At 37.7% G+C, this 26,776-nt stretch overlaps 1 protein-coding gene across 1 annotated transcript in view; it reads left to right on the plus strand.

Annotated features, from left to right (window-relative positions):
* The window catches only part of ROCK1 (Rho associated coiled-coil containing protein kinase 1), a 155,020-nt gene that overhangs the window by 22,563 nt on the left and 105,681 nt on the right, over nt 1-26,776 (plus strand). Inside the window, exon 2 of the mRNA XM_012802019.2 lies at nt 23,251-23,332. Within this exon, the coding sequence (XP_012657473.1) occupies nt 23,251-23,332 (82 nt within the window). The remainder of the gene's footprint in view (nt 1-23,250; nt 23,333-26,776) is intronic.

Consider the following 26,776-nt stretch of genomic DNA (forward strand, 5'->3'; position numbering starts at 1 on the left):
TTGGATTATGTATGAAAACACCACACTGTACCCCCAAAGTGCATCAATGTACACAGTTACCATTCAATAAAAAAAAAAAAAAAAAGAGTACTTTATATATGGAATGCACTAAACAAAGATGATTTCAATTGGCTGAAAAGAATGGGAATTGGTAAAGAATGCAGTATAGAAGAGGAAATACAAAGTAGTTGGGGAATGATTTTAATAAATATTTCTTGACCGGGAAGGTAAATCCTATAATATTTTATCTTAGAGACAGTTGTCTAGATAAAGGATAGAAGCCAGATCTGTGACCAAACCTGCCATATGTTGCAAGATTCTAACAGCTGCTTATTAAAACCTATCTTTGTTGGATTTGACTTGTCTGGAAAAAGAGTGGTGAGCAATCTAAGCCATTAAGTATGGTAACTTGAAATAGGATAATAATGAATAGTTGTGACGGTGATTGTTAATGGCAGCATCACGCACATTGTTAAACAGTGGACAATAGTAACAATTCAGCAATTGGTATGAAATAAGATATGGGATGACTTTGGCAAGATATTAAAATAATATTCTTATATTCAACTGTGTTAGAACTGAATATTTAGGAATACCTAAATCTAGAGATATAAGGAGCTTTTGGGGTTATGGAAGTATTCTGTACCTGGGTGGTAGTGGTGGTGATTACACAACTGTATGTGTTTTTCAAAATTCATAGAAGTGAAACCTAAGAAGGGTGACTCTTACTTTATGTAAATTATACCTCAAAACCCAGACTTAAAAGAACAAAAAAGGGATTAATGGTCTTGTGACAGAACCGAACATTTATTGTTGCTGTCAGTAATATAGCCTCATGTTTATGTATGGATCTGTATGAATGTGTCATTTGGTAATGACCTGTATTGGCTGAATTTCAAAGTATAATTGTTGAAAAACAACTGATAATATTTGTCACCAATGATAAAATTAAAGTTTTAGGTGAAAATTAGAATTTTGGATAACTTGTATCTGCCAGTGTGAGCTTGACAGTGTCTCAATGCTTAAAGACTTTTCCTGTGAGGTAGTTTGTAACATTTATAAATGTGGTTTTTCTACATTGTGTGAAGAAATGTGTCAACATTTGGAAGAGCTGCATAATTCAGTGATTCAGTATATTCTAAGTGCCTAGTGCAGAATGTTTTAAAATCATCCATAAATAAAAGATCCATTCAAAGTACAAGATAGATCAATAAATTTTAATGTTGTAAATTTAGTGCAGAAAGTTCACTGATGTGTTTTCCAATTCCATTAAGAAACACCACTTGGTTAGGGTGACAGCCACATGCTTTGGGGCTGGTGGGTTCTAACCTGGCCTGGGCCTGCTAAACAAACAAACAAACCAAAAAATAGGCAGGCATTGTGGTGGTCACCTGTAGTCCCAGCTACTAGGGAGGCTGAGGCCAGATAATTGCTTGAGCCCAAGAGTTTGAGGTTGCTGTGAGCTATGATGCTATGGCACTCTACCAAGGGTGACAAAGTGAGACTCTGTCTCAATAAAAAAAGAAAAGAAATACCACTTGTGAAGTTTGGTGTAGTAGCAAAGAATTTACACAGTTATCTGAAAAGACCATTAAAGTACTCTAACCTTTTTCAACTGCAGACAATCCCAGACTTAACAATGGTTGGCCTTATGATTTTTCAACTTTATGACGTGAAAGTGATACACAGTAGAAAATGTACTTTGAGTACAACTTCAGTACAGTATTCAATAAATCACCTAAGATACTCAATACTTTATTATAAAATAGGTTTGCGTTAAATAGGCATTTTTGCCCAACTGTAGGCTGATGTAAGTGTTCTGAACACATTGACAGTGAGCTAGGCTAAGTGCTGATGTTTGATAGATGAGGTGCATTAAATGCCTTTACAACTTGCTAGTTTCAGCTTACAATAGATCTATCAGGACATAATCCCTCCCCCAACATAAGTTGGAACATCTGTACGTTCATTACCCGTGTGAAATTGGATTTTCATACTTCAGCCAAGATAATAGATTGCAGAAGTAGATATGAGAATCCATCTCCTGTTATGCTAGACACCAAAGATATTTGTAAAAATGTAAAATAATGCCATTTTTCTTACCAGTTAAAGTTTTTTTTTTTTGTTTTGTTTTACAGTTTTTGGCTGGGGCCGGTTTTGAACCCGCCACCTCCAGCATATGGGGCTGGTGTCCTACTCCTTTGAGCCACAGGCACCACCCTCCAGTTAAAGTTTTAATAAAAATTTGTTATTTATATTAACTTGTAATGGGAATATTTTTAACAATACCCAAGACTGGGTAATTAAACAAAAAAAAAATTGAAATTTACTTTCTCGCAGTTCTGGAGGGTGAGAAGATCAAGGTCAAAGGGCCAGCAGTTTGGTTCTCCAGTGGTTTTGCTTCCAAGATGGTGCCTTGAAAGCTGTGTCCTCCAGAGAGGAGGAATGGTGTGTCCTCATGTGGGAGAAGGTAGAAAGACAAAAGGCCTTATCAAGCTCATTTATAAGCTCTTCACGAGGGCTTGCCCTCATGACCTCTAAACACCTCCCCAAAGCCCCCACCTTCCGAAACTGTTGCATAGGGATTGTTTTTAACACGTGAATTTTTGGGGACACATTTAGACCATACTTAGTATACATAGCAAATCCATTCTGATGATCTGTCTTCTAATTGGTGTGTTAAAACTACTCACATTTAATGTGATTATTGGTATTTTGGGTTTAAATCTTCTGTTCTATTATTATTTGCTTTGTAGTTTTTCTCTTTGTTTTTGTTTTTTTTTTCTTGTCTACCTTTGAGTATTTGTATACTTTTTAGTGTTCCATTTTAATTTATCTAATGTGTTTTTGACTATATCTTTCATGTAGTGTTTTAATGGCCGTTGCTCTAGGGCAGTGGTTCTAACCTTTGGACTGTATTAAAGGGTTGTGGCATTAGGAAGGTTGAGAACCACTGCTCTAGGGATTTCACTGTGTGTCCTTTTTACGGTCTACATAGATTCGGTATAACTCTGGCACCATACCATCCCTTTATCTTCCCCTTTATTTGTAGTTGTCTTGTATATTACATCTCTATACATTGAAATTTTCTCCTGAAAATTTAGAAATCAGAAAATGTTACAATTTTTGCTTTTTACTTTCAAACATGTTTTAAATAACCCTGTAAATTCACAGTCAGTGACAGATTGAACTTCTGTTCTACTCTTTCCCCCCTTCTCACTACTGCACTTGACTAGTCTTTAAATAAACAAACCCAAAAGAAGAACAGATACTGTTGCTCTTTCTTGCCTGATGTTCCATATTTCCTTCTATCATTCTCATCTATGTGCAGAACTTCCTTTTGGAGTTCTTTTACAGCAGGTCAACTGGCTATGAATTCTTAGTTTTCCTTTATCTTAGAATGTTTTTATTTCATGTTCATTCTTGGAGGATATTTTTAATAGATACAGAATTCTAGGTTGACAGTTTTTTTCCTTTTGACATTTTAAAAATGGCATTCCACATCTTTCGGAAGTTTTGCGTGGTTTCTGATGAGAAATCTGCAGTTGCTCAATTTAGTATTCCCATATAAGTATTAAGTCATTTTTCCCTGGATGTCTTCAAGATATTTTCTTTGTCTTTAGTCCAGCAGTTTTATGATGTTAGGAGTGATTTCTTTGGGTTTATCCTGTTGGAGTTTGCTGAGTTTCTCTAATCAATAGGTTTATGCATCACAACAAAATATAGTTTTCAACTTTTATTTTAACAGTATTTTTCCTGTATCATACTCTTTTCTCTTCCTTCCCACAGATCTTTGGGACTCTGCTCATTAAATTTTTTTTCCTCTTTGTTGTTAAGATTGGGTAATTTTTTTTTTTTTTGGAGACAGTCTCACTATGTCGCCCTCAGTAGAGTGCTGTGGTGTCATGGCTCACAGCAACCTCAAACTCTTGGGCTTAAGTGATTCTCTTGCCTCAGCCTCTCGAGTAGCTGGGACTATAGGCGCTTGCCACCATTGTTGGCTATTTTTGGTGCTTGTTGTTGTCATTATTGTTTAGCAGGCGTGGGCTGGGTTTGAACCCACCAGCCCCTTGTGCATGTGGCCAGTGCCCTAACCACTGAGCTATGGGCGCCGAGCCAGGTAAATTCTATTGTTGTTGTATTCTCAGGTATACTATTTTGCTGTCATCTTCATGTTGCTGTTGAACTTTTTAAGTATTTTGGTTATTGTATTTTTTCTATTCTAAATTTTCCATTTGGTTCTTCTATTTATTGCTTAGACCAGTGGTTCTCAACCTCCCTAAAGCCATGACCTTTTAATACAGTTCCACATGTTGTGGTGACCCCCCAACCATAAAACTATTTTCATTGCTACTTCATAACTGTAATTTTGCTACTATTATGAATTGTAATGTAAGTATCTGATATGCAGGATGTATTTAGGCGACCCCTGTGAAAGAGTCCTGCAACCCCCAAAGGGGTTGCGACCCACAGCTTAAGAACTGCTGGCTTTCTGTACCTTGTAAGAGTGTTCCCCCTTATTCTTTTTAATAATAACATTTTAATAATAGCTCCTTAAAAATATCAGATATTTCCAATCTATCATTTCGGTACTGGCATCTGTTCTATATACTTTTTAACTTTTTGTTTGGAAATAATTACAGACTCAGAGTCACCAGAAGTTGTAAATGTATCTGTATTGCACAGAGGGTTAGTGTACCTTTCACCCAGTTTCCCCCAGGTTATGTCTTAGGTAATTATTGTAAAGTATTAAAACCGGGAAGTTGCACTTAATTCAATGTGTGTAATTCTTTACCATTTTCTCATGTGTAAATTCCTATAACCACCACTAAAATCAAGATATAGAACCATTTCATCACCACAAAGATCTTGCCTCATCTTAACTATGTACTCCCACATACCCTAACTGTAGGCACCTAATCTGTTCTTCATCTCCATAATTTTGTCACTTGAAGAATGTTACTAATATATTTAACATATAGTATATCAAAATAGTAACATTTTATATAGAAATCATACTCATCTTAAGACCCTGAGATCCACCCAAGTAGTTGCATGTATCAGTAGTTTGTTTTTATTTTGGAGGATTATTCCATGGTGTGGATTTACGACAGTTAGTTTGGTTATATTGAAGGTCATTATTTTTCCTGAGGTTTTTGGTAGTATTGATAAAGCTGCTGTGAACATTCATGTATGGGTTTTTGCATGGACTGTGTGTTTATTTCTCTGGGATAAATGTCCATGAGTGCATTACTGTTTTTTTTTTTTTTATGTTGTTGCAAAACTACAGAGGGTGCCAAAAGACGTATATTCATTTTAAGAAAGGAAAAAACTGTGTTAATGTTTTTCCTGTGGATATCTAATTGATCCTATACCATTTATTGAAAAGACTATCTTCCTTCATTGAATTGCTTTTCTGCTTTTGTCATGGCTGGGTGTGGTGACTCAAGCCTGTAGTCCCCGCACTTTGGGTAGCTAAGGCAGGAGGATCCCTGAAAGAGTTTGAGACCAGCCTGGGCAACACAGTGAGGCCCTCATCTCTAAAAGAAAAAAATAAAAATTACCTGGGTCTGGTGGTGTGCGCCTGCAGTCTCAGCTACTTGGAAGGCTGAAGCAGGAGGATTGCTTCAGTCCAAGCTACAGTGAACTGTGACCATGCCATTACACTCCAACCTGGGAGACAGAGCAAAACCCTGTCTCAAAAAAATCATTTGGCTATATTTATTTTTGGTTTATTTTGGGTCTCTATTATGTTTTATGGATCTGTATGTCTACCCTTCCATGAATAAACACCACGTTGGATTATTTTATTTTATTTTACTTTTGTTACTATTCTGTTTGAGATAGAGTCTCATGTCACCCTTGGTAGAATGCTGTGGCATCACAGCTTACAGCAACCTCAAACTCTTGGGCTTAAGGGGATTCTCTTGCCTCAGCCTCCCAAGTAGCTGTGTGACTACAGGTGCCTGCCACAATGCCTGGCTATTATTTGTTGTAGTTGTTATTGTTGTATGGCAGGCCCGGGCTGGGTTTGAACCAACCAGCTCCAGTGTATGTGGCTGGCGTCCTAACCACCAAGCTATAGGAGCCAAGCCGACATTTGATTATTTTAGCTGCTTAATTGGGGAAAGTGATTTCTCCTACATTATTATTATTTTTCAGATTTGTTTTTGGTATTTGAATTCCTTTGCTTTTCCATAGGAATTTCAGAACAATCTTTCCTATACCTACAAAATTCTTGCTAGGAACTGATAGGAAGTACATTAAACCTGGATGTCAATTTTGGGAGAATTGACAGCTTTACTGTGTTTAGTCTCCTAACCTATGAATACTATATTTATTCTCTCTATTTCTGTCATTTATATTTCTGTCATCAATATTTTGTGGTTTTCAGCATAAGTCCTACATATGTTTTGTTAAATTTATACCTAACTAGTCACATTTTAGTTAAGCAAATGTAAATGGTATTATATTTTTACTTTTTAATGCATTTTTAATTTTTGTTTCTTTGTGTTCATTGTTAATGTTTAGAAATACAGTTGATTTTTGCATGTTCATTTTATGATGTTATGATCTTGCTGAATTCAATAGTTCTAATAAGTGTTTGTTTTCATAGCTTTGGGATTTTCTGTACAGTAATATCATCTGAGCAAAGATGAACAATTTTGTTTTTACTTTTTAATTTGTATGCCTTTTGTTTCTTCATTTGCTTTACCGAGTTAGTTACAAGTGCCAATACTGTATTGAATAAGTGATGAAAGAGGACATCTTTGCCTTGTTCTTGATTTTTAAGGGAAAGCCTTCAGTCTTTAAGAGTCATGTTTGTTACAGGTTTTTGTAGATGTTCTTTATGAAGCTGAGGAAGTTGACCTCTCTTCCTAATTTTCTGAGAGTTTTTCTCACGAATGGGTGTTGGATTTGGATTTTGTCAAATGCTTTTTTTTGCATCTTTACATAAGACCATGTCATATTTCTTCTTTAGTTTGTTCATATAGTACATTATATTGGTTGATTTTCTTTTTTTGAATATTGAAAAAGTCTTGTATCTTGGGCAGCACCTGTGGCTCAAAAGGGGAGGGCGCTGGCTCCATATGCTGGAGGTGGTGGGTTCAAAATCAGCCCCGGCCAAAAAAAAAAAAAAAAGACTCTTTACAAGGATGTATCTTTATAATAAACCCTTGTTGATTATGATGCATAATTCTTTTTGTGCTTTTCTGAATTGTACTTGCTAATATTTTGTCAAGAAGCTTTTTTTAAATCTATATCAGCAGTTCTCAACCTGTGGGTTGTGACCCACAGGAACTGTATTAAAGGGTTGAGGCATTAGGAAGGTTGAGAACCACTGGTCTGTATTCTTGAAAGATACTGGTGTGTAGTTTTCTTCTTTTATGCTGACTTTACCTGGCTTTGATATCAGGGTACTATTGACAGCATAAAATAAGTTGGCAAAGTGTTGCCCCCTTTTCTATATTGTGGAAAATACAGTGTAGAATTGGTGTTAATTCTTTAAACAGTCGATAGAATTTCCTAGAGAAACCAGATGGCTCCAGACATTTCTTTTTTTTGGTAGGGTTTACATTATTATTATTATTTATTTATTTTTTTTTTTGGCAGTTTTTGGCTGGGGCCGGGTTTGAACCTGTCACCTCCGGTATACAGGCCTTACTCCTTTGAGCCACAGGCACCGCCCCAGGGTTTACATTATTAATTAATAGTACTCTTGAAATTATTTCATTCATGTTGGGTTAGTTGTGTTAGTTTGTACTTCTTTAGAGAGTATCCGTTTCATCAAAGTTATCAATTTTGTATGTAGAGCATTTCATGATTTTTATTACCCTTTGTATATTTTCAGAATCTTTAATGGTAATAAACCTGTTTTATTTTTGATATTAGTAAATTGTATTATCTCTTTCTTTGTTATTCTTGCTAGAAGTTTGTCAATTTGATTGATATCGTCAAAGAACCAGCTTTTGCTTCAAGTTTTTGCAGTTTTTCTTTGTTAAATTTTATTGATTTTTTTTTTTTTTTGGCTTGTTTCCTGTCTTATATTCGCTTTAGGTTAATTTTATTCTTCTTGTTCTAGTTTCTTGAGAAAGAACCAGCTTTTGCTTCAAGTTTTTGCAGTTTTTCTTTGTTAAATTTTCTTAATTTTTTTTTTTTTTTTGGCTTGTTTCCTGTCTTATATTCGCTTTAGGTTAATTTTATTCTTCTTGTTCTAGTTTCTTGAGAAAGGAACTTAGATTACTGATTCAAAATCATTACTGTCTTTTAATATGAACATTTATTTATCTTTATTATTTTGAGACAGTCTTGTTTTGTCGTTCTTGGTAGAGTGCCTTAGCTTCATAGCTCACAGCAACTGCTAATTCTTGAGCTCAAGTGATTCTCTTGCCTTAGCCTCCCAAGTAGCTAGGACTATAGGCACCTGTCTCATTCTTGCTCAGGCTGGTCTTGAACTTGTGAACTCAGGCCACATATGTGCCACCACACCCAGCCCAATATGAACATTTAGTGCTATTTCCTTTCAGCACTGTTTTAGCTGCATTCCATAAATTTTGATACATTGTAATTCATTTTCATTTAGTTTAGTGTGTATTTTTAATTCTCTTGAGATTTTCTCTGTGACTCATGGATTGTTCTTTAGTTTCCTTGTGTTTGGAGATTTCTCTGCTATCTTTCTGTTATTTATTGTAGTTTGTATGTTCATTTTGATCTGAGAACACATTCTGTGGTTTTAATTCTTTTAAATTTGCTGAGGTTTGAGTTATGGCACCAGATATCTTGGTCATTGTTCTACAAGCAGGTGTAAAGAATGTGTATTCTGCTGTTGTTGGGTGGAATGTTCTATAAATGTCAGTTAGATCGTGTTGATTAATGGTGTTGAGCTCTTCTGATTTTCTGCCTTGTTCTATTACTTGTTGAGAGGAGTGTTCAAGTTGTCAACTAGAATTATGGATGTGTCTGTTTCCCTTTTCATTTCTTTCGGGTTTACTTATTTGGCATTTGTGTTCAAAATATACCTATTCAAAACTGCTATCTCTTTTTGGTGGATTAACTCTATCATCATCTAAGTTTTTATTCTGTTCCTGGCAATTTTCTTTGTTCTAAACTCAAGCTTGCTTTGTTTGATACTTAATATAGCTACTCTGACTTTCTTTTAATGAATATTTGCATGAGGCTGGATTTGGTGGCTCATACCTATAAATCCTAGCATTTTGGGAGGCTTTGCCTGAGGCCAGGAGTTTGAGATGAGGTTGGACAACACAGTGAGACCCCACTCTACAAAAAATTTAAAAATTTATCAGACATGGTGATGTGATGCAGTTCTATAGTCTTGCTGAGGAGGGAGGATTTCATGAGCCCAGGAGTTTGAGGGTCACCCAAGCTGGAGTGCAGTGGCAAAGTCCTAGCTCACTGTAGCATTGAACTTTTGGGCTTGAAAGACCCTCCTGCCTCAGCCTCTCAGCCTTCTGAGTAGCTGGGACAACAGGTGCAACCCAACAACTTGGCACCAATTTGTCTTTTAATTTGAGTTGTTGTTTAGATCATTTACATTTAATGTAATTATAGTTATGCTAGGGTTTAAATTGCCCTTTTTTTGGTTTCTATTTCTTGATTGTTTGAAGAGTACATTTTTAGGCTCGACACCTATGGCTCAAGCGGCTAAGGCACCAGCCACATATACCTGAGCTAGTGGATTTGAATCCAGCCCAGGCCTGCCAACAACAATGGCGGCTGCAACCAAAAAATAGCTGGGTATTGTGGCGGGTGCCTGTGGTCCCAGCTTCTCGGGAGGTGGAGGCAGGAGACTCACTTGAGCCCAGGAGTTGGAGGTTACTGTGAGTTGTGATGCCATGGTACTCTACAAGGGCGACAGCTTGAGGCTCTGTCTCAAAAAAAAAAAAATACATTTTTAATACTTACATGTGTATAGTTTTCCAGTTGTCTTTCTGTTATTGCTTTCAAATTCTGATTTGAAAAGATACTTTGTGAGATTTCAGTCTTTTCAAAGTTAAGACTTGCTTTGCACCGGGCGGGCACAGTGGCTCATACCCTATAATTCTAGCACTCTGGATTGCTTGAGCTAACAGGTTCAAGACCTGAGCCAGAGCAAGACCTTGTCTCTAAAAATAGCTAGGCGTTGTGGTAGGCACCTGTAGTCCCAGCTACTTGGGAGGCTGAGGCAAGAGAATCGCTTGAGCCCAAGAGTTTGAGGTTGCTGTGAGCTATGATGCTACAACAGCATTCTATCCTCTACCAAGGGCGAGAAAATGAAACTTTGTCTCAAAAAAAAAAAAAAAAAGATTTGTTTTGAGGCCTAACATATCACCTGTTCTGGAGAATTTTCCATGCACACTTGAGACAAATATGTATTCTCTTTCTGGGTGGAATGTTTTATATATATCTGCTAGGTCCAGTTGGTTTATATTAATTATTGAAAGTGGGTTATTGAAGTCTTCAGCTACTTGTAGAATGTATATTTCTCTCTCTGTTTCTGTCAATGTTTGCCTCATATCCTGGGGCTCTTCTTTATTTATATATCAAACTTACATGTTTGATTCGTATAAGCTTGTAATCAGTATATCTTCTTGGTGAATTAATCCTTTTGCCAATATATAATGGCTTTTAAAATCTCTTAACCATTTCTTTTTAAAAAAGTCTATTTTGTCTGATATTAGTTTACATGCTTCAATTCTTTGTTTACTATTTGGCTGGAATATTTTTTCCCGTCCTTTTACTTTTCAACTATTAGTGTCTTTAGACCTGAAACAAGTCTTTTGTAGACAGCATATATGATTGTTTTCTGCTGTTTTTCTTTTTTTAAGTACATTTTGTTCATCTCTGTCTTTTTGCTTGGAGAGTTCAATTCATTTATATTTAAAGTAGTTTTTAGCTCCAGATTTTGTTTGGTTCCTTTTTATACTTTCTCTTCTTTGTTGATACTCTAATTTTGCTCAGATATAATTTTCCTGGTTTCCTTTAGTTCATTTTATGTGTTTTCTGTTAGCTCTTTGAACATATTTAAGACAGTTTTTAATGTATTTGTCAAGTAAGTCCAGTGTCTAGGCTTCCTTGGGAATGGTTTCTGTTCATTATTTTCTTCCTCTGAATGAGCCTTGCTTTTCTATTCCTTTGTATATCTTACAGCTTTATTAAAAATTGGCTACTTAATTGTTACAATATGGTAACTTTGGAAATCAGATTTTCTTTATTCTGTAGGGCAGTGGTTCTCAACCTGTGGATTGTGACCCACAGGAACTGTATTAAAGGGCTTCAGGGCTTGGCGCCTGTGGCTCAAGTGGCTAAGGTGCCAGCCACATACACCTAAAGTGGCAAGTTCGAATCCAGCCTGGGCTGCCATACAACAATGACGGCTGCAACCAAAAAATAGCTGGGCATTGTGGCGGGCTAGTGGTCCCAGCTACTTGGGAGGTGGAGACAGGAGACTCGCTTGAACCCAGGAGTTGGAGGTTGCTGTGAGCTGTGATGCCACAGCACTCTACCCAGGGAGACAGCTTGAGGCTCTGTCTCAAAAAACGGGCCTCAGCATTAGGAAGGTTGAGAACCACTGCTCTAGGGTTTTGTTTTGTTAATGGCTGTAGTAGTCAATTTGTTTTGAGAACTTTACAAATTATTTCTGCAAAGACTGTTCCTTTTTATGGGTGATTATTGGTGTCACGAATCTTCTACCTTATGTTCAGCTAGTGTTTCTTTGGACAGTGACTTCACTGAATTTCTTATGTTCAAACCAAATACACCTTAGACAGATTTGCTCTGTACTAGGGCACTTTTTTGCCACTTACCTAGGCTGCTGAGTTTTAGAATCAGTCTGAGATGAAGGCCTAGATGTGATCTCCTCAGAGTTTTTCTTAGTATGTTTTTTTGTCTGGACTTGCATGCAGCTTTTAACTCCAATTCAATTTTTCTGACACCCACATGCTCCCTAGCTCTTATTTAGATTGGGCGGGAAAGAGGCTGGTGGATTACTTGTAATTATCCTGCAGTTTTAAAAGAGTAAAACATAAATATGAACTCACCTGATGTTTTTTTTTTTTTGTATCTTGTCTCATTTAATTCTAACCCTTCACAGACTCAGGTGAAGGTAGTAGCAAAAGTGGTAACAGAATTGGGATTCAAACAGAATTGGGACACACACACTGAGCACTAAGTAATAGACTAGGCACTAGGCAGCAGCTGAGGTTACAACTGTGAGCATTAATATGTTGCTGGCTCTTTCCCTTTCTATAATCTTCACAGCTCTGTCATGATCATCCCTGTCTGTTGTCACTTATTAGTTGACCTCTCAGTTGGCCACCCAGAAAGCAACTGCTTTGCCATGTATTCCAACCTGGGTACAGTCCCAGGGAGAGTTTAGCAAATGTACTTTCGCCTATGTTTCTAGTTAGTGTTTTTACAGTGGTGAGAAAGTATCATTTCCTACATGACTTTGCAATAGTACAAGGCCCCCCAAAGCCAAGGAAGACTAAATCTAGACCTCTCCAATTCTTAGATACCCACAAAGTCAAAATAATTCTGGGTCTTCCTTGCTTCATCTAAGTGCTTTTCTGTTAGGACAAAAGGAAAACGCAAATGGGGTGAGTGGTGCCATCTCTGTAAGTTCAGGGGCGGTGCAAGGAACAGTACAAATGAACTTCTTACATACATTTTGTTTTTGATAATCTCATCCTTCTTTTTGAGGAAGAGAATAGGAAAAATTCAAAAGTGCATATTTTGCATCCATATGCTCAAAGGTAAATAAAAAATGAATATATTTTTGTCTTTCACCAACATTAACTTGAAGGACCTTGATTTCTGGACTAGTGCTGTTGTAGGAAAACCAGGCCCAATGGACCTTTTATTTCCAACCAAGGGTTCCTTGTCCAAGGCTACCCTTCTCATCGGTCAGTCTGAATTGAGCTGGAGGAAGCAGAGAGCTTTTATAGAGGCTGAAGCAAGCTTTAGTTTCAAGGTCCCAAGAAGTTAAGTTTCTACAAATCATAAGAGCTGAGTCACTATGAGGAAGACTTTGCAAGACGTGTCTTTGGGCTCCTGTGAGAAGATTTTTGTTCAGACCTTACATTTCCTAGGTATCCTCTCTCAGTGCCACCCCTCCCCATTATGTCCAAAGAAGTAGCCATTTCACAGATTCTGGAAGATGGGAGCAGGGGCCGTACCCTGGTACTGAATCTCATCTCCTCCCAAATCTCCTTGGAACAAGTCCAGATCCACAGCATCAAGGCTGTTCTCTGCGATTTAGCAGCAACTTTGAGTGGAGTCCCAGGTGGACTTGGGAGTGCACAATGTATTAGGAAGCCCTTCCCCCGTTGTTACTCTGGCAGATGCCAGTGGAAGTAACAGAAGGCCCTGTGTGGTTTAATTAATAGCCTCCTCCCCTCCCTCCAGGTGTGTGCAGTGCACCACCCAGGCTGCCTCCCAGATGGGCACTCATTGTGCATCTTTCCTTCTCACAAAATACCACCTCTTCCCCAATTCATGATTGATCTCAGCCGATTTTAGGTCCAAGTTAAAACAATTGAGTCCAACATGAAAAAGTGCTCCTCAGGATGTGGACTCTGCTGCTAGCTGTGGGAACTCAGGGCACACTTGATGATTTTAGTATCAATTTCATGTTACATAAAATAATTGAAGTGTTTTTGTTTTTTAGAGACAGAGTCTCACTTTGTCACCCTTAATAGAGTGCCATGCATCACACAACTCACAGCAACCCCCAACTCCTGGGCTTAGGCAATTCTCTTGCCTGAGTCTCCTGAGTAATTGGGACTACAGGCACCTATTGCAGTGCCCAGCTATGTTTTTTTTTTATTATTGTTGCAGTTTGGTTGAGGCCCATTCGAACCTACTACCCTTGATATATGGGGCTGGCGCCCTACTTACCGAGCCACGGGCACCGCCCTGAAGTGTTTTTATTTAGTTTTACTTATTAACAAAAAAAAATCTTCATGGCTGACAAGGTTCAATATAAGATTGGAAAGGGTTAAAATTCTGTTGTATGCATAGCTGCTTTTCAATGATCTGATTTCTCAAAGAGACCCAAGGAACTTCTCCTCTGGGCCTAAGCTGTCCATTGTATGTGTTGTGTCTGTCAGTCCCTCATTTCCTCAATCTCTTGCTCTGGTGTTGGTAGGTTTTATAATTAACTGCCTTGTAGGTTTTATGAGCCAAGTCCAATACTTTTCAGGCCTGTGTTCTAAGTTATGTGTAACCTAGACAGTTATTGCAGTATCTCCCAGACAGATCAGAAGAGACATACACAGTATGGTCTTACTCTGTTCCTTGGCTTCAGGGTGTGGGAGAGTGGGAACCACTCTACCATCTGCTCAAGACTAAGACTGTTCTTAACCTTGGGAGAAGGTGGGAGAAAAGCAAGTAAAACTGCTGCAAAAATTACCTCCCATTTTTTTTTTAACTTGATTGGAACATCTGCATGTTCGCTGTAAACCTTAGTTTTCCAGACCTTCTACAAAGTTTGTTCATGTAAGTGAACTGAAATAAAATCTTAACCTCTTCCCTACCCAACCTATTGAATGGACCCCCTCTGGTTTAAGGGGATGCCTTAAAACGGAGGTCCTGGCCATAAGAAGGGAGGTCACCCATGCCTCGTCCCTGCTTACAGATATCCTTTGTAACTCATTAACAGGCCTAAAGCTGTGCAAGACAAACCTGCATGTTACCTAACAAATCATTGAGCCTGGATATATGTCTTGTAGTCTGCCTCTGATTAACTGACTTCCTTATCTTCCTTAAAACATTCCAGACCTTTAGACAAAGTTTCATTTCTTTAATCAATTACAAATTGAAGAATCTTTAACCCATCTATAACCTGTAAGGCTCTACCCTTCCCCTCTGAGATGTCCCACCTTTTCAGACAAAACCATTATATTCCCTCTATGTATTGATTTACAACTTTACTTGTAATTCCTTTCTCCCTGAAATGTATAAAGTGTATAAAAACTGCAACTCAACCACAGGGAGTCTACTTGCTCAAGGATTCTTGGGCATGGCTCTGGGCCATGGTCCTCAAATTTGGTTCAAAATAAACCTCTAAGTTATTTTTACAGAGTTTGGCTGCTTTTTCATTGACAGATAGCTTCTTATTGGTGGTGGTGTTTTTGATGTTTCTATAGGTGAAGTCTTAGAACTTCCTAGTCTACCATTTTGCTAATATGGTGACTATAAAAAAAATCATGGCAGAATGTATATATAGTAACACCTCTGTAAGTTGAACACCCAAGGAACTGTAACAAACTGGTCAACATACAGAAGTGTTCAACATAAGGAGCTAGGCTTACTATAGTGATGTGGACATACATGTGCTTTACTTTCTGCCTTTGAAAATTTGGTCAGCTTAAGGAGGTGGTCAGTGTAGGGAGGTGGTCAACCATGGAGGCTCTACTATCTATATAAAAAACATACCATTTATTTCTAAGCATACAGTTCAGTGGCAGTAAGTCGTTCACATTGTTGTGCTGAAAGGGGCAGCCTGGAGCCTGGGCACAGCTAGAAAGTGTTCTCTTCTTTTAAACTAGGGCTTATGGACCAGAGTTGGTCCCTGCTTTTACCAAGCTGTGAGCCACCTTTCCCCCTGGCAGTGGTGGAGATGGCACCACCTCCAGGCTTCCCTGGGTATGGGGGCAGCATGAAACCGAAGGGAACCTAAGGATTTCTTAATACCGTCTGTCTTAGCTCTATTTATGCCTTACACCACCAATGACTTTCTTGTAAATAAAAGTCTATATATAGTGTTGTAGCCCATTTTCCTTTCCTTTTTCAAAAAAGAGGTCCAATTATAAGATGGTGGGGTGAGTTAGAATCCCATGTGATTGCCACCATTCTCTGCTGTCTAGCTTGTACCATGGCCAGATGGTTGTGTAGAAGAAGATTAAAGTTTTTTTTTCTTTTTTTTTGAGACAGAGTTTCACTATGTCGCCCTTGGTAGAATGCTGTGGCATCACAGCTCACAGCAACCTCAAATTCTTGGGCTTAAGCAATTCTCTTGCCTCAGCCTCCCAAGTAGCTGGGACTGCAGGCACCTGCCACAATACCTGGCTATTTTTTGTTGTGGTTGTCATTGCTGTTTAGCTAGCCCAGGCCGGGTTTGAACTCACCAGCCTGAGTGTATGTGGCTGGCGCCGTAACCACTGTGCTACAGGTGCTGAACCACAAACATTTTTTCTTCTTTAGAGAGTCTAGGTCAGACTTGTCTCAGTTTGAGAGAATGAAAGTAAAGAGGGAAACGGGGTACACTGAGGCCTTTTAAAATTGGGTCCCCTCCCAGGTATAACCCTCAGCCAGAAAAAGGCTACTGGGGTGGGTTAGAGCTGAGTTGGCCTAGGGAATAGCCCAAGGTCATATCCTAGCAAAGAATACTGGGGTCTTCTAGGGGTGGCACTCCTCAGGAATGGACTGTAGCCATGTGCTGAAAAGGGGGGGAATACTGGGGTCTGTTAGAATTGGGTTCCCCCAGGTAACAGGCTGTGGCCATCTGCAGGAAAAGAGGAGTAACAAGAAGAGAAAGGGGAAAGACTATAGCCACTGGGGTCTGTTAGAGCTGGGTATCCCCAGGTAATAGCCCAGGTACTGCAGCTGATCGGTCCAGACTGTTCCTTTTTGATTTGGAGAAAGAGGGGTTGTGCACAGCTCAAACCTAAGAGCCTCTCAGGTTCTTTTTTTTTTAAAAGTACTAGGACAGCAGTATCTATTGGTATGACCTATGTTAGTAAAAGTACTACACTAGCTGATTGGGTGTCTGGCCACAAAAAGGAAGGCACTTTCTAGAATGGAATGAAAGCAGCAGCTTAAAAGTGAAGGGAAAAGGCCTAGTAAAGCCAGGGGTGCAAGTACAGTGGAACCTCTGTAAGCTGACCATCCCAGGGGCTGTAACAAACTGGTCAACATGTGGAGGTGGTCAACCACGGAGACTCCACTGCACTTAACCATCCTCCACCCCTATGTGGGAGATTTAACCATGCCCCACTGGGAGAGATATGGCAGTTTAGCGCAGGCAAAAACCAGGAGAGGAAACATTGTTTAGCTTCAGTGTGGAAAGGGAAGTAAGCACCCTATCAAATCAGAATGAAAAGTTCATTACTGAAACCAACACAAAGCCGGAAGCATAAGAATTATAGCTAGAACCCTCTTCCCTAAAGTTCAACAAAATGAAAAAGACTTACGAGTTTGTGTCCCCAAGCTCCTTATCACACATGTAGGTTTAGCCAAGAATTCAACCATGTAGTTTGAGAAATGGTAGGAGTGGAAAAGTGAAAGCTAGTGCCAGCATTCTCTCAAGTGCTGGCTGTAAGGTGGGAAGATTTATAGCAGGAGTCAGCTGGCTTTATCTAGTCTGTGAATTAGAGAGTCTTATGGAAAAGGCAAGTTGGCTTATCTGAGCAGAACAATCCAAATCAGGTTTATCCAAGTCCTGGCACCAAGAAATGGTTTCCAAGGCACTTGCCTGCATCCTAAGATGTTGGGGTTTCAGGCAGCTGCCTGGGTCCTTAGTTCTTAGAGTGCTTTTGGTCAAAAAATGGCCAGACACCCGAAAGTAAGGCAAGCATGAAACAAAGTTTATTGAGAAGGAGAAAGATTTACAGAGTAAGAGGAAGATATAGATTTATGGAGCAAGATATGTTGAGCATAAATGGCAAACAGCCCCCATTGTCACAAGGAAAAAGGCTCTGAATAATGCTCCCCCTCCATTCTTTTATCTGGGTTCAGCATACCTTGTGGTTCAGAGTCTTACTGTGAACATGGACCTTCAGTGAGCCTGAGAGCCCATAGGGTGGTATGTGGACTGCAGTGTAGATTTAAGTCAGTGACGTGTTAATTTGGATAAAGGTTATTGTAGGTCACTTTGAAGAGTGTCTTGTACCTGTGAGGCCCAGCCAGAGAGCTAGAGTCTCCTCATCCTTTTGCAGTTGGCATGCTAAGTTCTAATTGGTAGATTGGCATGGTGGTCCTCCTCCCTAGGTGTAAGCAGTCACCTGGGGCAGAATTAAGGTGAGCAGCACTGAGATGGGGGCCTAAGGATCCTCACCTTTGTCCTTTCCCAGGAGAGCTGGATTTCTAGCTAGCTACCTAACAGTGCAGCCATCATTTGTGATATTTTGATTACAAAGGATTTGACTTCTTTTGCCTTCTTGATTCTGTATCATCTCTCCGTGGCATTTGAAGTTTTTCCTTAAGGCATTTCTGCTAAGTTCCTTCTAGGAGTTACTTCAACTTTCATGTTGCTACTTAATCTTCCTTTTTCTCTTCTCTGTGTACTTATCAACCATTTTTGCTCTACTTATGAATGTCATTTTTTTCCTGGAGCTCTGTTCTTCACTTTTTTTCTATTCTTCCTATGTTCATTCTGGTTAGGTAATTGCGTTTGTTCTCAAGAATTTAATTGTGCTGTCATGGATCCCAAATCTATATCATAGTCCCAATCTCTGTAGAGCTCACTCATATTTTCAGCTGCCATCTAGTTATCCATAAAATGATGTCCCACAGGGACCTCAAATTTACAATATATAGAACATTTATCTTCTTTCTCCCAATTCTTCACCTTGGTTAATGAAGTCACTATCTACTCACATTAACTAGAGGATATCTAGTCATTATTATAATCATATAATCATTCTTAACCCTTCCTGCTCCTCTTTCAGTTATTCATCAGATCCTTTTGCTTCTACTGTTCATTCTTGTTTCCTCAGTTTAGTTCAGTCTTTTATTCTCTTTTGCTTATGTTACTACCACAATATTCTCCTAATTATCCCCCCCCCTTTTCACCTATCTCTCTTTTAATTCATTGTCTTTATCATGGATAGATTTTACTAAAATAAAAGTCAGTATGCTACTCTTCTCCTTCCCCTAAATTCCTGTGCTTCCAAATGGATATCAGAATATCAGCACCCAAAGTCTTAGCCTGGTATGTTACCCCTTAAACATTCCCTAACCCATCCTCACTGAAACTTTGTCTTCTGCATCTCTTTTTTCTCACGCTTCGCAGTCCAGACCATTCTGTTCTCTCAATTTTCCTTGCTTCTCTTCTCTCTAGATTGCCTTGCCGTGTTTCCATTGTATTCCTTTTAAATTCTATTCTTTAAGGTTCAGCTCAAATTTCATCTCCTTTATGAAGCTCTGCATAATCCTTTCTCTGTTTATATACTGCCTGCCTACTTATGACACTTGGTATTTTGTATTTACTTTTCTTCCCTACTAATCTCTGAACTTTGAGAGACAGAAAGTATTTTTTTTCCTACAAAGGAGAAGATTTATTAAGTAAGTGATTTCAGTAGCAATTAAATACAATAATTTCTATAATAGTAAGCCCAGACTTTAACTGTTAACATTGTCTTGGGATGTTGGAGAAGGCAGCACAAAGAAACATTTGAAGCAGTCTGAATATAAAAATGTTCACATTCCAGATGGAGAGTAGAGCAGGGATACAGGCAGTGGGGTAGAGTGAGCTTGGTTTGTTTGGGAACTGGCTGGTAGCACACTAGAGTTCAAGCCTAGCTGTATGCATGTAGAGAAAATGAGGCTAAACAGTTATGTTTGGAGACTGGGAAGAGCCATTGTTTATTGTATTGGATAATTTAGAAGCTTTGTGTGTGTGTGTGTACACACATAAATGGGGTCATGCTCTGTCACCCACGCTGGAGTACATGTGTTCATAGCTCACTATAACCTTGAATTCCTGGGCTCAAGAGATCTCCTACCTCAGCCTCTCCAGTGTCTGGAACTAGAGGCATATGCACCACAACTCCTGGCTAATTGTTCTATATTTTGTAGAGGCAGGGTCTCGTTAAGTTGTCCAGGCTTGTCTTGAACTTCTGTCCGCAGCCGATCTCGCTGTGTTGGTTTCCCAAATTGCTGGCATTAACAGGTGTAAGCCACCTCATCCCGCCTGTATATTTAATTTTTGACTGTAATTGTTCTTGGCAGCATTGACATGAATGTTATACTGGTTAAACAGATTCAAATTGCCTTTAATATTGAGTTGTTAAAATTTCCTAGGAAATTCTGTTTCATTTTCATATTAGGGCTTAATTTCAAGAAATTTCTTATTTCTTTATCTAGTGAAGTAATTTATTTAAAACAACCATTTGCTATTTTACAGCAAAAATATTTATCTAAATGATACATCCTCTATTGCTGAAATGTGGCAGCATTCTTTTAGTACCAATGGTCAGCCTATCTTAATTAAACGGTAGTTTGGTTTTCAGAAACCATGGTTTTGCTGCCATAGTTACAATGAATTTTTTTTGTAGTTTAAAAAAAAATGTTTCTATGAGGTTTTGAATAATAATCATTTAGATTTTGAAAATTTACCTAAAGATAAATGTTATAATAGTACACCGTCTTTTACAGTGCCATTGTATTCTCATACCTTATATGTGTTATACTAATGGACTTGTATTTTACACGGGACTGTCATTTGTGTAATTCAGAACTATCCAGAAAACTGAAGTTTGCAGCTGTTCTGTTGAATATTGTTTTTCTGTTTCACCTTTTGTTTGAGCTCTCTTTTAAGATAACACAACTGCCCCCCATCAGTATCAGTGTTTCTCAGGAAATGTGAAATTTTCATACTTTAGAGATTATTATAAAATGTTATACTTAGCAATTAATTATGCCTATGCTTGTGTGTATATATGAAAGTACTTCTCTTAATGTGTCTACCTTCTTTAAAAATATAACTGCTACAACTGGTGTACCATTTTTCAATTATTAGTAGCAAAAAACTTCATTATTATAATTTTTAGACATCAACTGCAGCTTTCTCTTGTATATCCTCTGAGCTATTAAATTGATAATTATGCTTTATGATGGACATGTGAAAGCAGAAGATAGCTTTCCTTCATGATTAAATCATTAAGTGAAGGAGTAGTAGGACTATATGTTTTGATGATCAATTTTTATGGAATGTGTTTGTACATGAAGGAATGTTAACTTCTATTAGGTTCTGAGACCTGGTACTAGAATATGGACTTTAGGAAATGAGATCTTATCCTGTATTACTTTACAGAACTTTGGAATGTTGAATAAAAGACAGGATTCCTTGCCCAATTGTGGTTAGATGAATATACTGCTTGCATTATGTCATTTCTCCATTGCATTAAAGTGGAAGCCTGCATCCCTTTTCCTACCCCATTGTCTTGACTCCCCTTAGCTTCATTTGATATACCTTAGAATTTAGATTATGCAAGAAGAAATACCGTCTTGCCATTTTATTACTCTGATAAAGGCACATGCTTTTACTTGTAGTTGATGGTGAAAAGCAATACTCCTTCCCATGCTGCTGTAATAAAACTAAAGGGTATGGTAACGGATCCAAGCACCTAGTGGCCATACGCAGTTCGTGAAAGACTTAATAAGTGCATCATGTATTTTGCTGGGGAGGAAGGACCTAATAAGTGCGCAATCTCAGACTCTTGGACTCTTGCTGTGTGGGGGGACTAAGGTGGGTTCTTGTTCTGTACCCCACATTGGATTGAAGTGGTGCTGTCATAGCTCACCTAACCTTGAACTCTTGGACTCAAGGGATCCTCCCATTTCAGCCTCCTGAGTAGCTAGAACTAGAGGTGCTTGCCACCCTGTCCAAATAATTTTTTAAATTTAGGAATCATCCACCTCTACTTCCCAAAGTGCTGGTATCGCAAGAGTGAACCACTGTGCCCCTGCCCCACAAGTTATGGTTAAATGCTGTAGTCAGATAGTTGCTCATGTGGGGAAAAAAAATGTCCTTGGGATTATTGCATTGGGAAAGGGTTTAAAGTCATGATCTGAGATTTATTCTTATGGTTTTATGCCCACATGACGAAGATGTCTATTTTCTGCATATGTTGTTTCTATCAATATGTAGACTAACTTATAGAGCTTTCACATGTCACCTACAGAAATGAAAGAGAGGAAAGTGGGACTATTCAGAACCAAACACTTCACGTACTTAACTCATTTGATTTTCATAAATCTTTTTGAGTTGTAGGTGGGTAGTCATACTCATTTTACAGACAAGTAAACTGAAGTTTAGAAAGGTTATGTGACTTGTCCTCCCAACAGTAACATGCAAATATACAATTTTATTTTTATTTTTCATTTTTTTTGAGACAGAATCTCACTCTCTTGTCCTCAGTAGAGTGTTGTAGCGTAATAGCTCACAGCAACCTCAAACTCTTGGGTTCAAGCGATTCTTTTGCCTCAGTCTCTCAAATACCTAGGACTACAGGCACTGGCCACGGCGCCTGGCTATTTTTAGAGATGGGGGGAGGGAGTCTTGTTTAGACTGGTCTTGAACCTGTGAGCTCAGGCTGTTTACCTGCCTCGGCCTCCCAGAGTGCTGGCAGTACAGGCATGAGCCACCATGCCCGGCCCCCAAATATGCAATTTTCAAAAATAGATTTGCTTGATTTCTTTTGTGGTTGAGTCTTTTGACCCATCTGGAATTTATTACATTATTAAGCATGACTCAAAAATCATTCTTTTCCCTAGTGCTGTTCAGTGATAGAAACAATATTTACCATAGGATAGTACTTAGTAATGAAGATTGCTTAGTAAGTATTATCTGAATTTTCCTTTTGCTTTTGTCATATGGCGGGGGATAGTCTGAATAGATGCCTTCCCTCTTCACTAATTGGTCTCATGTCTGGGTGCTGCCGCTTACAACTTTCAGTAATAAATAATCACTTAAAAGCAAAAAAACTAATGTTGATCATTTACTACTGGTTGCCGTAGAAACTGCCCCACAGAAAGAAAGAAGACCCAATTAAACACAATACATTTTCATAATTTCAAATGTGTATAACTTCCATTTGTGACTATGGATAATTTATTTTACATTAAACTTCGTGTTTTATTAACTGTGGTAAAGCCATTACCCTGTAGACACAAATCTACGATTCCGATGAGTATCTGTGAAATGAAGATAAATGCAGTAGTAAGGGGAAGTGAGAATAAAATTTCGTTCTTTTATGAGGGGCCAGTGCATGAATAAAATCACCTGTGGCCAATCTGTGGTAATTTTCCTACTCTTCTACCTGGCAGTTAGAAAGTAAAAAATCTACATACAAGATAAAAACAACTCTTTTCTCCCACTACTCATGTAACTTTGGAGAAGTGTTAAACTGTACACAAGACATATTGAGAGGAGAAATGAAATTTTAAAGCATGTTTTATATTTACTTGTAAGAAAGTAAAATGTTCATAATGTGAGCCAAGAAACTAATTGTGTGTTTGTTTCTTTAGGATGGATTGGATGCTTTGGTATATGATTTGGATTTTCCTGCCTTAAGAAAAAACAAAAACATTGACAACTTTTTAAGCAGATGTAAGTAATTTTTTGTGGCGGGAGATTAATGACAGACTGCATATAACTACATCTTGACTTAGATTATTCAAGCCCTTCTCTCCTCGCCCCTTCTGTTTACCTTTTGGTTATTTCATCACTAATTCCTCTGTAAAATTTGTAGGCAGTGTGAAAGAAACTTTATTAGCCAGTTTGGATGTCTGTCAGAAGAATTTATAAAATATTTTGAAGAGAAAGGGAAGAAAAACAAATAAAGTAAATATGTTAAAAATATGCATATACATACAAATATATGTATTGAATTTCAATAATGTTATGTTTGTCCTCTATTTTTCTTTTATAAATGAGTTAACTATTATATTTTAAAACCAACAATTAAGGGTAGATATATATGAAAAGCCTTCCTACTGCTGAGATAGGAGAAATTTTCTCCACAAAACCTGTCTTATATTTAAGTTTTATAGATGTTGTTTTCTAAAAACTCCTTTTTGGATTTCAGCATTTTAAAATTTAATTAAATAACTTATTAAAATAGTTTTGCGCTTATATTCTTAAAGAATTGATAATAAGATTTAGATTATAAAATCCTCCTCATCTGGTTGACTTATTTATGGTTCTTAAGCCATAAATACTGATACATTTAAATTAGATTGGTTTTGGTGCTATGTTTCCTCTTTTTTTTTCTTTTTTTCTTTTTTTGAGACAGAGTCTCATTATGTTGCCCTCGGTAGAGTTCTGTGGCATCACACCTCACAGCAACCTCAAACTCTTGGACTCAAGCAATTCTCTTGCCTCAGCCTTCTGAGTAGCTGGGACTACAGGTGCCCACCACAATGCCCAGCTATTTTTTGTTGCAAATGTCATTGCTGTTTAGCTGGCTCATGCTGGGTTTGAACCTGCCACCATTGGTATATGTGGCTGGAGTGGTAACCACTGTGTGACAGGCACTGTGCCTATCTTTCCATTTTTTGTTAAAAAGTTACAAAATTGATTTCAAAATTTGGTTACAGTTTTTATTAGAAAGGTTATAGTTATATCTTTTTACTTTGTTGTAATTTCTTTTTATCATTTCTACACTTTGAAATCTTACCTCAGAATTTTACTTAACAATTTTACATTCTGTTAGTTTTTCCTTTTTTAATTAGTTTTTTTATTTTTATAGTTAGTATAGTTATATATTAGTTTTTATGTTTATTTGGTCTTAATTTTATTTTGGAATATGGTGCAAGGTTCTGAATTGAGAACCTTTTAAGTATAAAAGTAATTTCTCACATCCTACTGAAATAGCAATACAATTGTATTAGTGTTTACATTTGCTTACCTTCCTACTTGACAGTATAGTGAAAGAACTAAGAAAAGGAAAAACTTGACTATTTCTTATTTGATGGTAGATAAAGGGTAAGTACTCATTAGTGCAAAGGCTGTGTATATCTGTGTATATGTGTGTGTGACAGACACACATTGTTCTAGAGGTTCTAGCCAGTGCAATAAGGTAAAATAAAGAAGAGTCATATAGGTTGAAATTGAAGAAATAAAACTTTTTTAATTGCAACAGTGTGCTTTTCAACATAGAAAACTCTCAAGTTTCTACGAAAAGGCTATAAGAACTAATAAGTACATTCAAGGTGGTTTTAAGTTAGAAAATTAATATTCAAAAATCACTGGTATGCTATTAGCAGCAGGCAGTTAGAAACTGACATGAAAAATTGAGGAAATTGTATTTCAAATTGCAAATACAATAACAATAAAAATATAACAAATTCACAGGTAAATTTCACAAAATATGTATAAGACATCTATATGGAAAACTGTATAATGTTGCAGACAGAAATTAAAGAAGACCTAAAAACAAAAAAGAGATTTAATATTCATGGAGTGGGCAATTTGACATTTAATTGTTAGTCGTCCCCAAATTAATTGTCATATAGAGTTTCCATATTCTCAAAACCCATAGCAGGCATTTTTGTGTAAAGTGACCAGTAATTCTAAAATTCGTATGGAAATGTGAAGCTTCCAGAACAGCCAAAACAGTTTTGAAAAGTAAGAGCTAAGGTGGAGCACTAAGGTCAAGATTCAGACAGCATAGTCTTGGTGAAAGAATAAATACATAGATCAAGGGAACAGAAAAAAGGAGTCTAGAAATAGACTCATACATACAGGTTAGTGTATTATATGGTCAATTCGATTTTCAGCAAAGGTGACAGAGTTACTCAGTATAAAACTTACTTTCACCAAATTTCACCAAAATTAACTGAAAATGGATTATAGACCTACGTGTAAGAACTAAAACAATAACACTTCTGGAAGAAAACATAGAAAATATTTGTGGCTTTAGTTAGGCAAGGATTTCTTTTTTTTTTTTTTTTTTTTTTGAGACAGGGTCTCATTTTGTCGCCCTCAGGTGGAGTATTGTGGTGTCAAAGCTCACAGCAACCTCAAACTCTTGGGCTCAAGCTATTCTCTTCCCTTAGCCTCCCTAGTAGCTGGTACTACAGGTGCCTGCCACAACGCCTGGCTATTTTTTGGTTGCAGGTGTCATTGTTCAGCTGGCCTGGGCCGGGCTTGAACCTGCGAACCTCAAACTCTTGGGCTTAAGAGATTCTCTTGCCTCAGCCTCCTGAGTAGCTGGGACTACAAGCACCTGCCACAATACCCAGCTGTTTTGTTGTTGTTGTTGTTGCAGTTGTCATTGTTGTTTTAGCTGGCCTGGGCCAGGTTTGAACCCACCAGTCTTGGTGCATGTGGCTGGCACCATACATACAGAAATAAAGAAATGAAAGGGCGGTGCCCCTAGCTCAGTGGGTAGGGCTCCGGCCCCATACACTGTGATTGGCTGGTTTGAATCCCACCTGGGCTAGCTAAACAACAATGACAACAAACTATTATTTTTCCCAGGTCTCCATTTTCTTTTATTTTTTAAAGTAATTTCTGTTCTTTACAAAATGTGTTATCACATACATACACATATGTGTGTGCACTTGCACACATGTGCACACACAGGATTTAAGATAGAGGAACAAAAGAGTCTCCAAACATAATTTTTTACAAAATCAAAGATTACATTAATTTGCTTTTCAGTCATTACATAATGTATATACATGATCCATTTAATGATTTATGTTCCCCAAGTGGTTAAACAATGAGGATTTCCTATGAAAGACTCTATGCAAGGTTTTAGAAGCAGAGTACTATCTCCTGCAAAAACCAACCTCAGGCATACATTTATGTTTACATATATTCCTTGAGAACACTAAAGTAGCAGTATATAGGTTCATTTCTGTAAAAAAGATCTGAATTATTTTCAAGAGACTCTTAATAATGCATTGTACTTTTAGATAAAAATCCTGAGACAAAAGATCAGTTACTGTGACAATAACAGTTAAAACTGCATATATGTGTTAGAGATCAGAAGAGGCTATAAAGAAATGTAAATAATTGTGCCTTGGCGAAGTTTTTTTTTTTTTT

The sequence above is a fragment of the Otolemur garnettii genome, unplaced genomic scaffold (genome assembly GCF_000181295.1).
Source record: "Otolemur garnettii isolate 467f Iridium unplaced genomic scaffold, OtoGar3 scaffold00012, whole genome shotgun sequence".
NCBI lineage: Eukaryota > Metazoa > Chordata > Mammalia > Primates > Galagidae > Otolemur > Otolemur garnettii.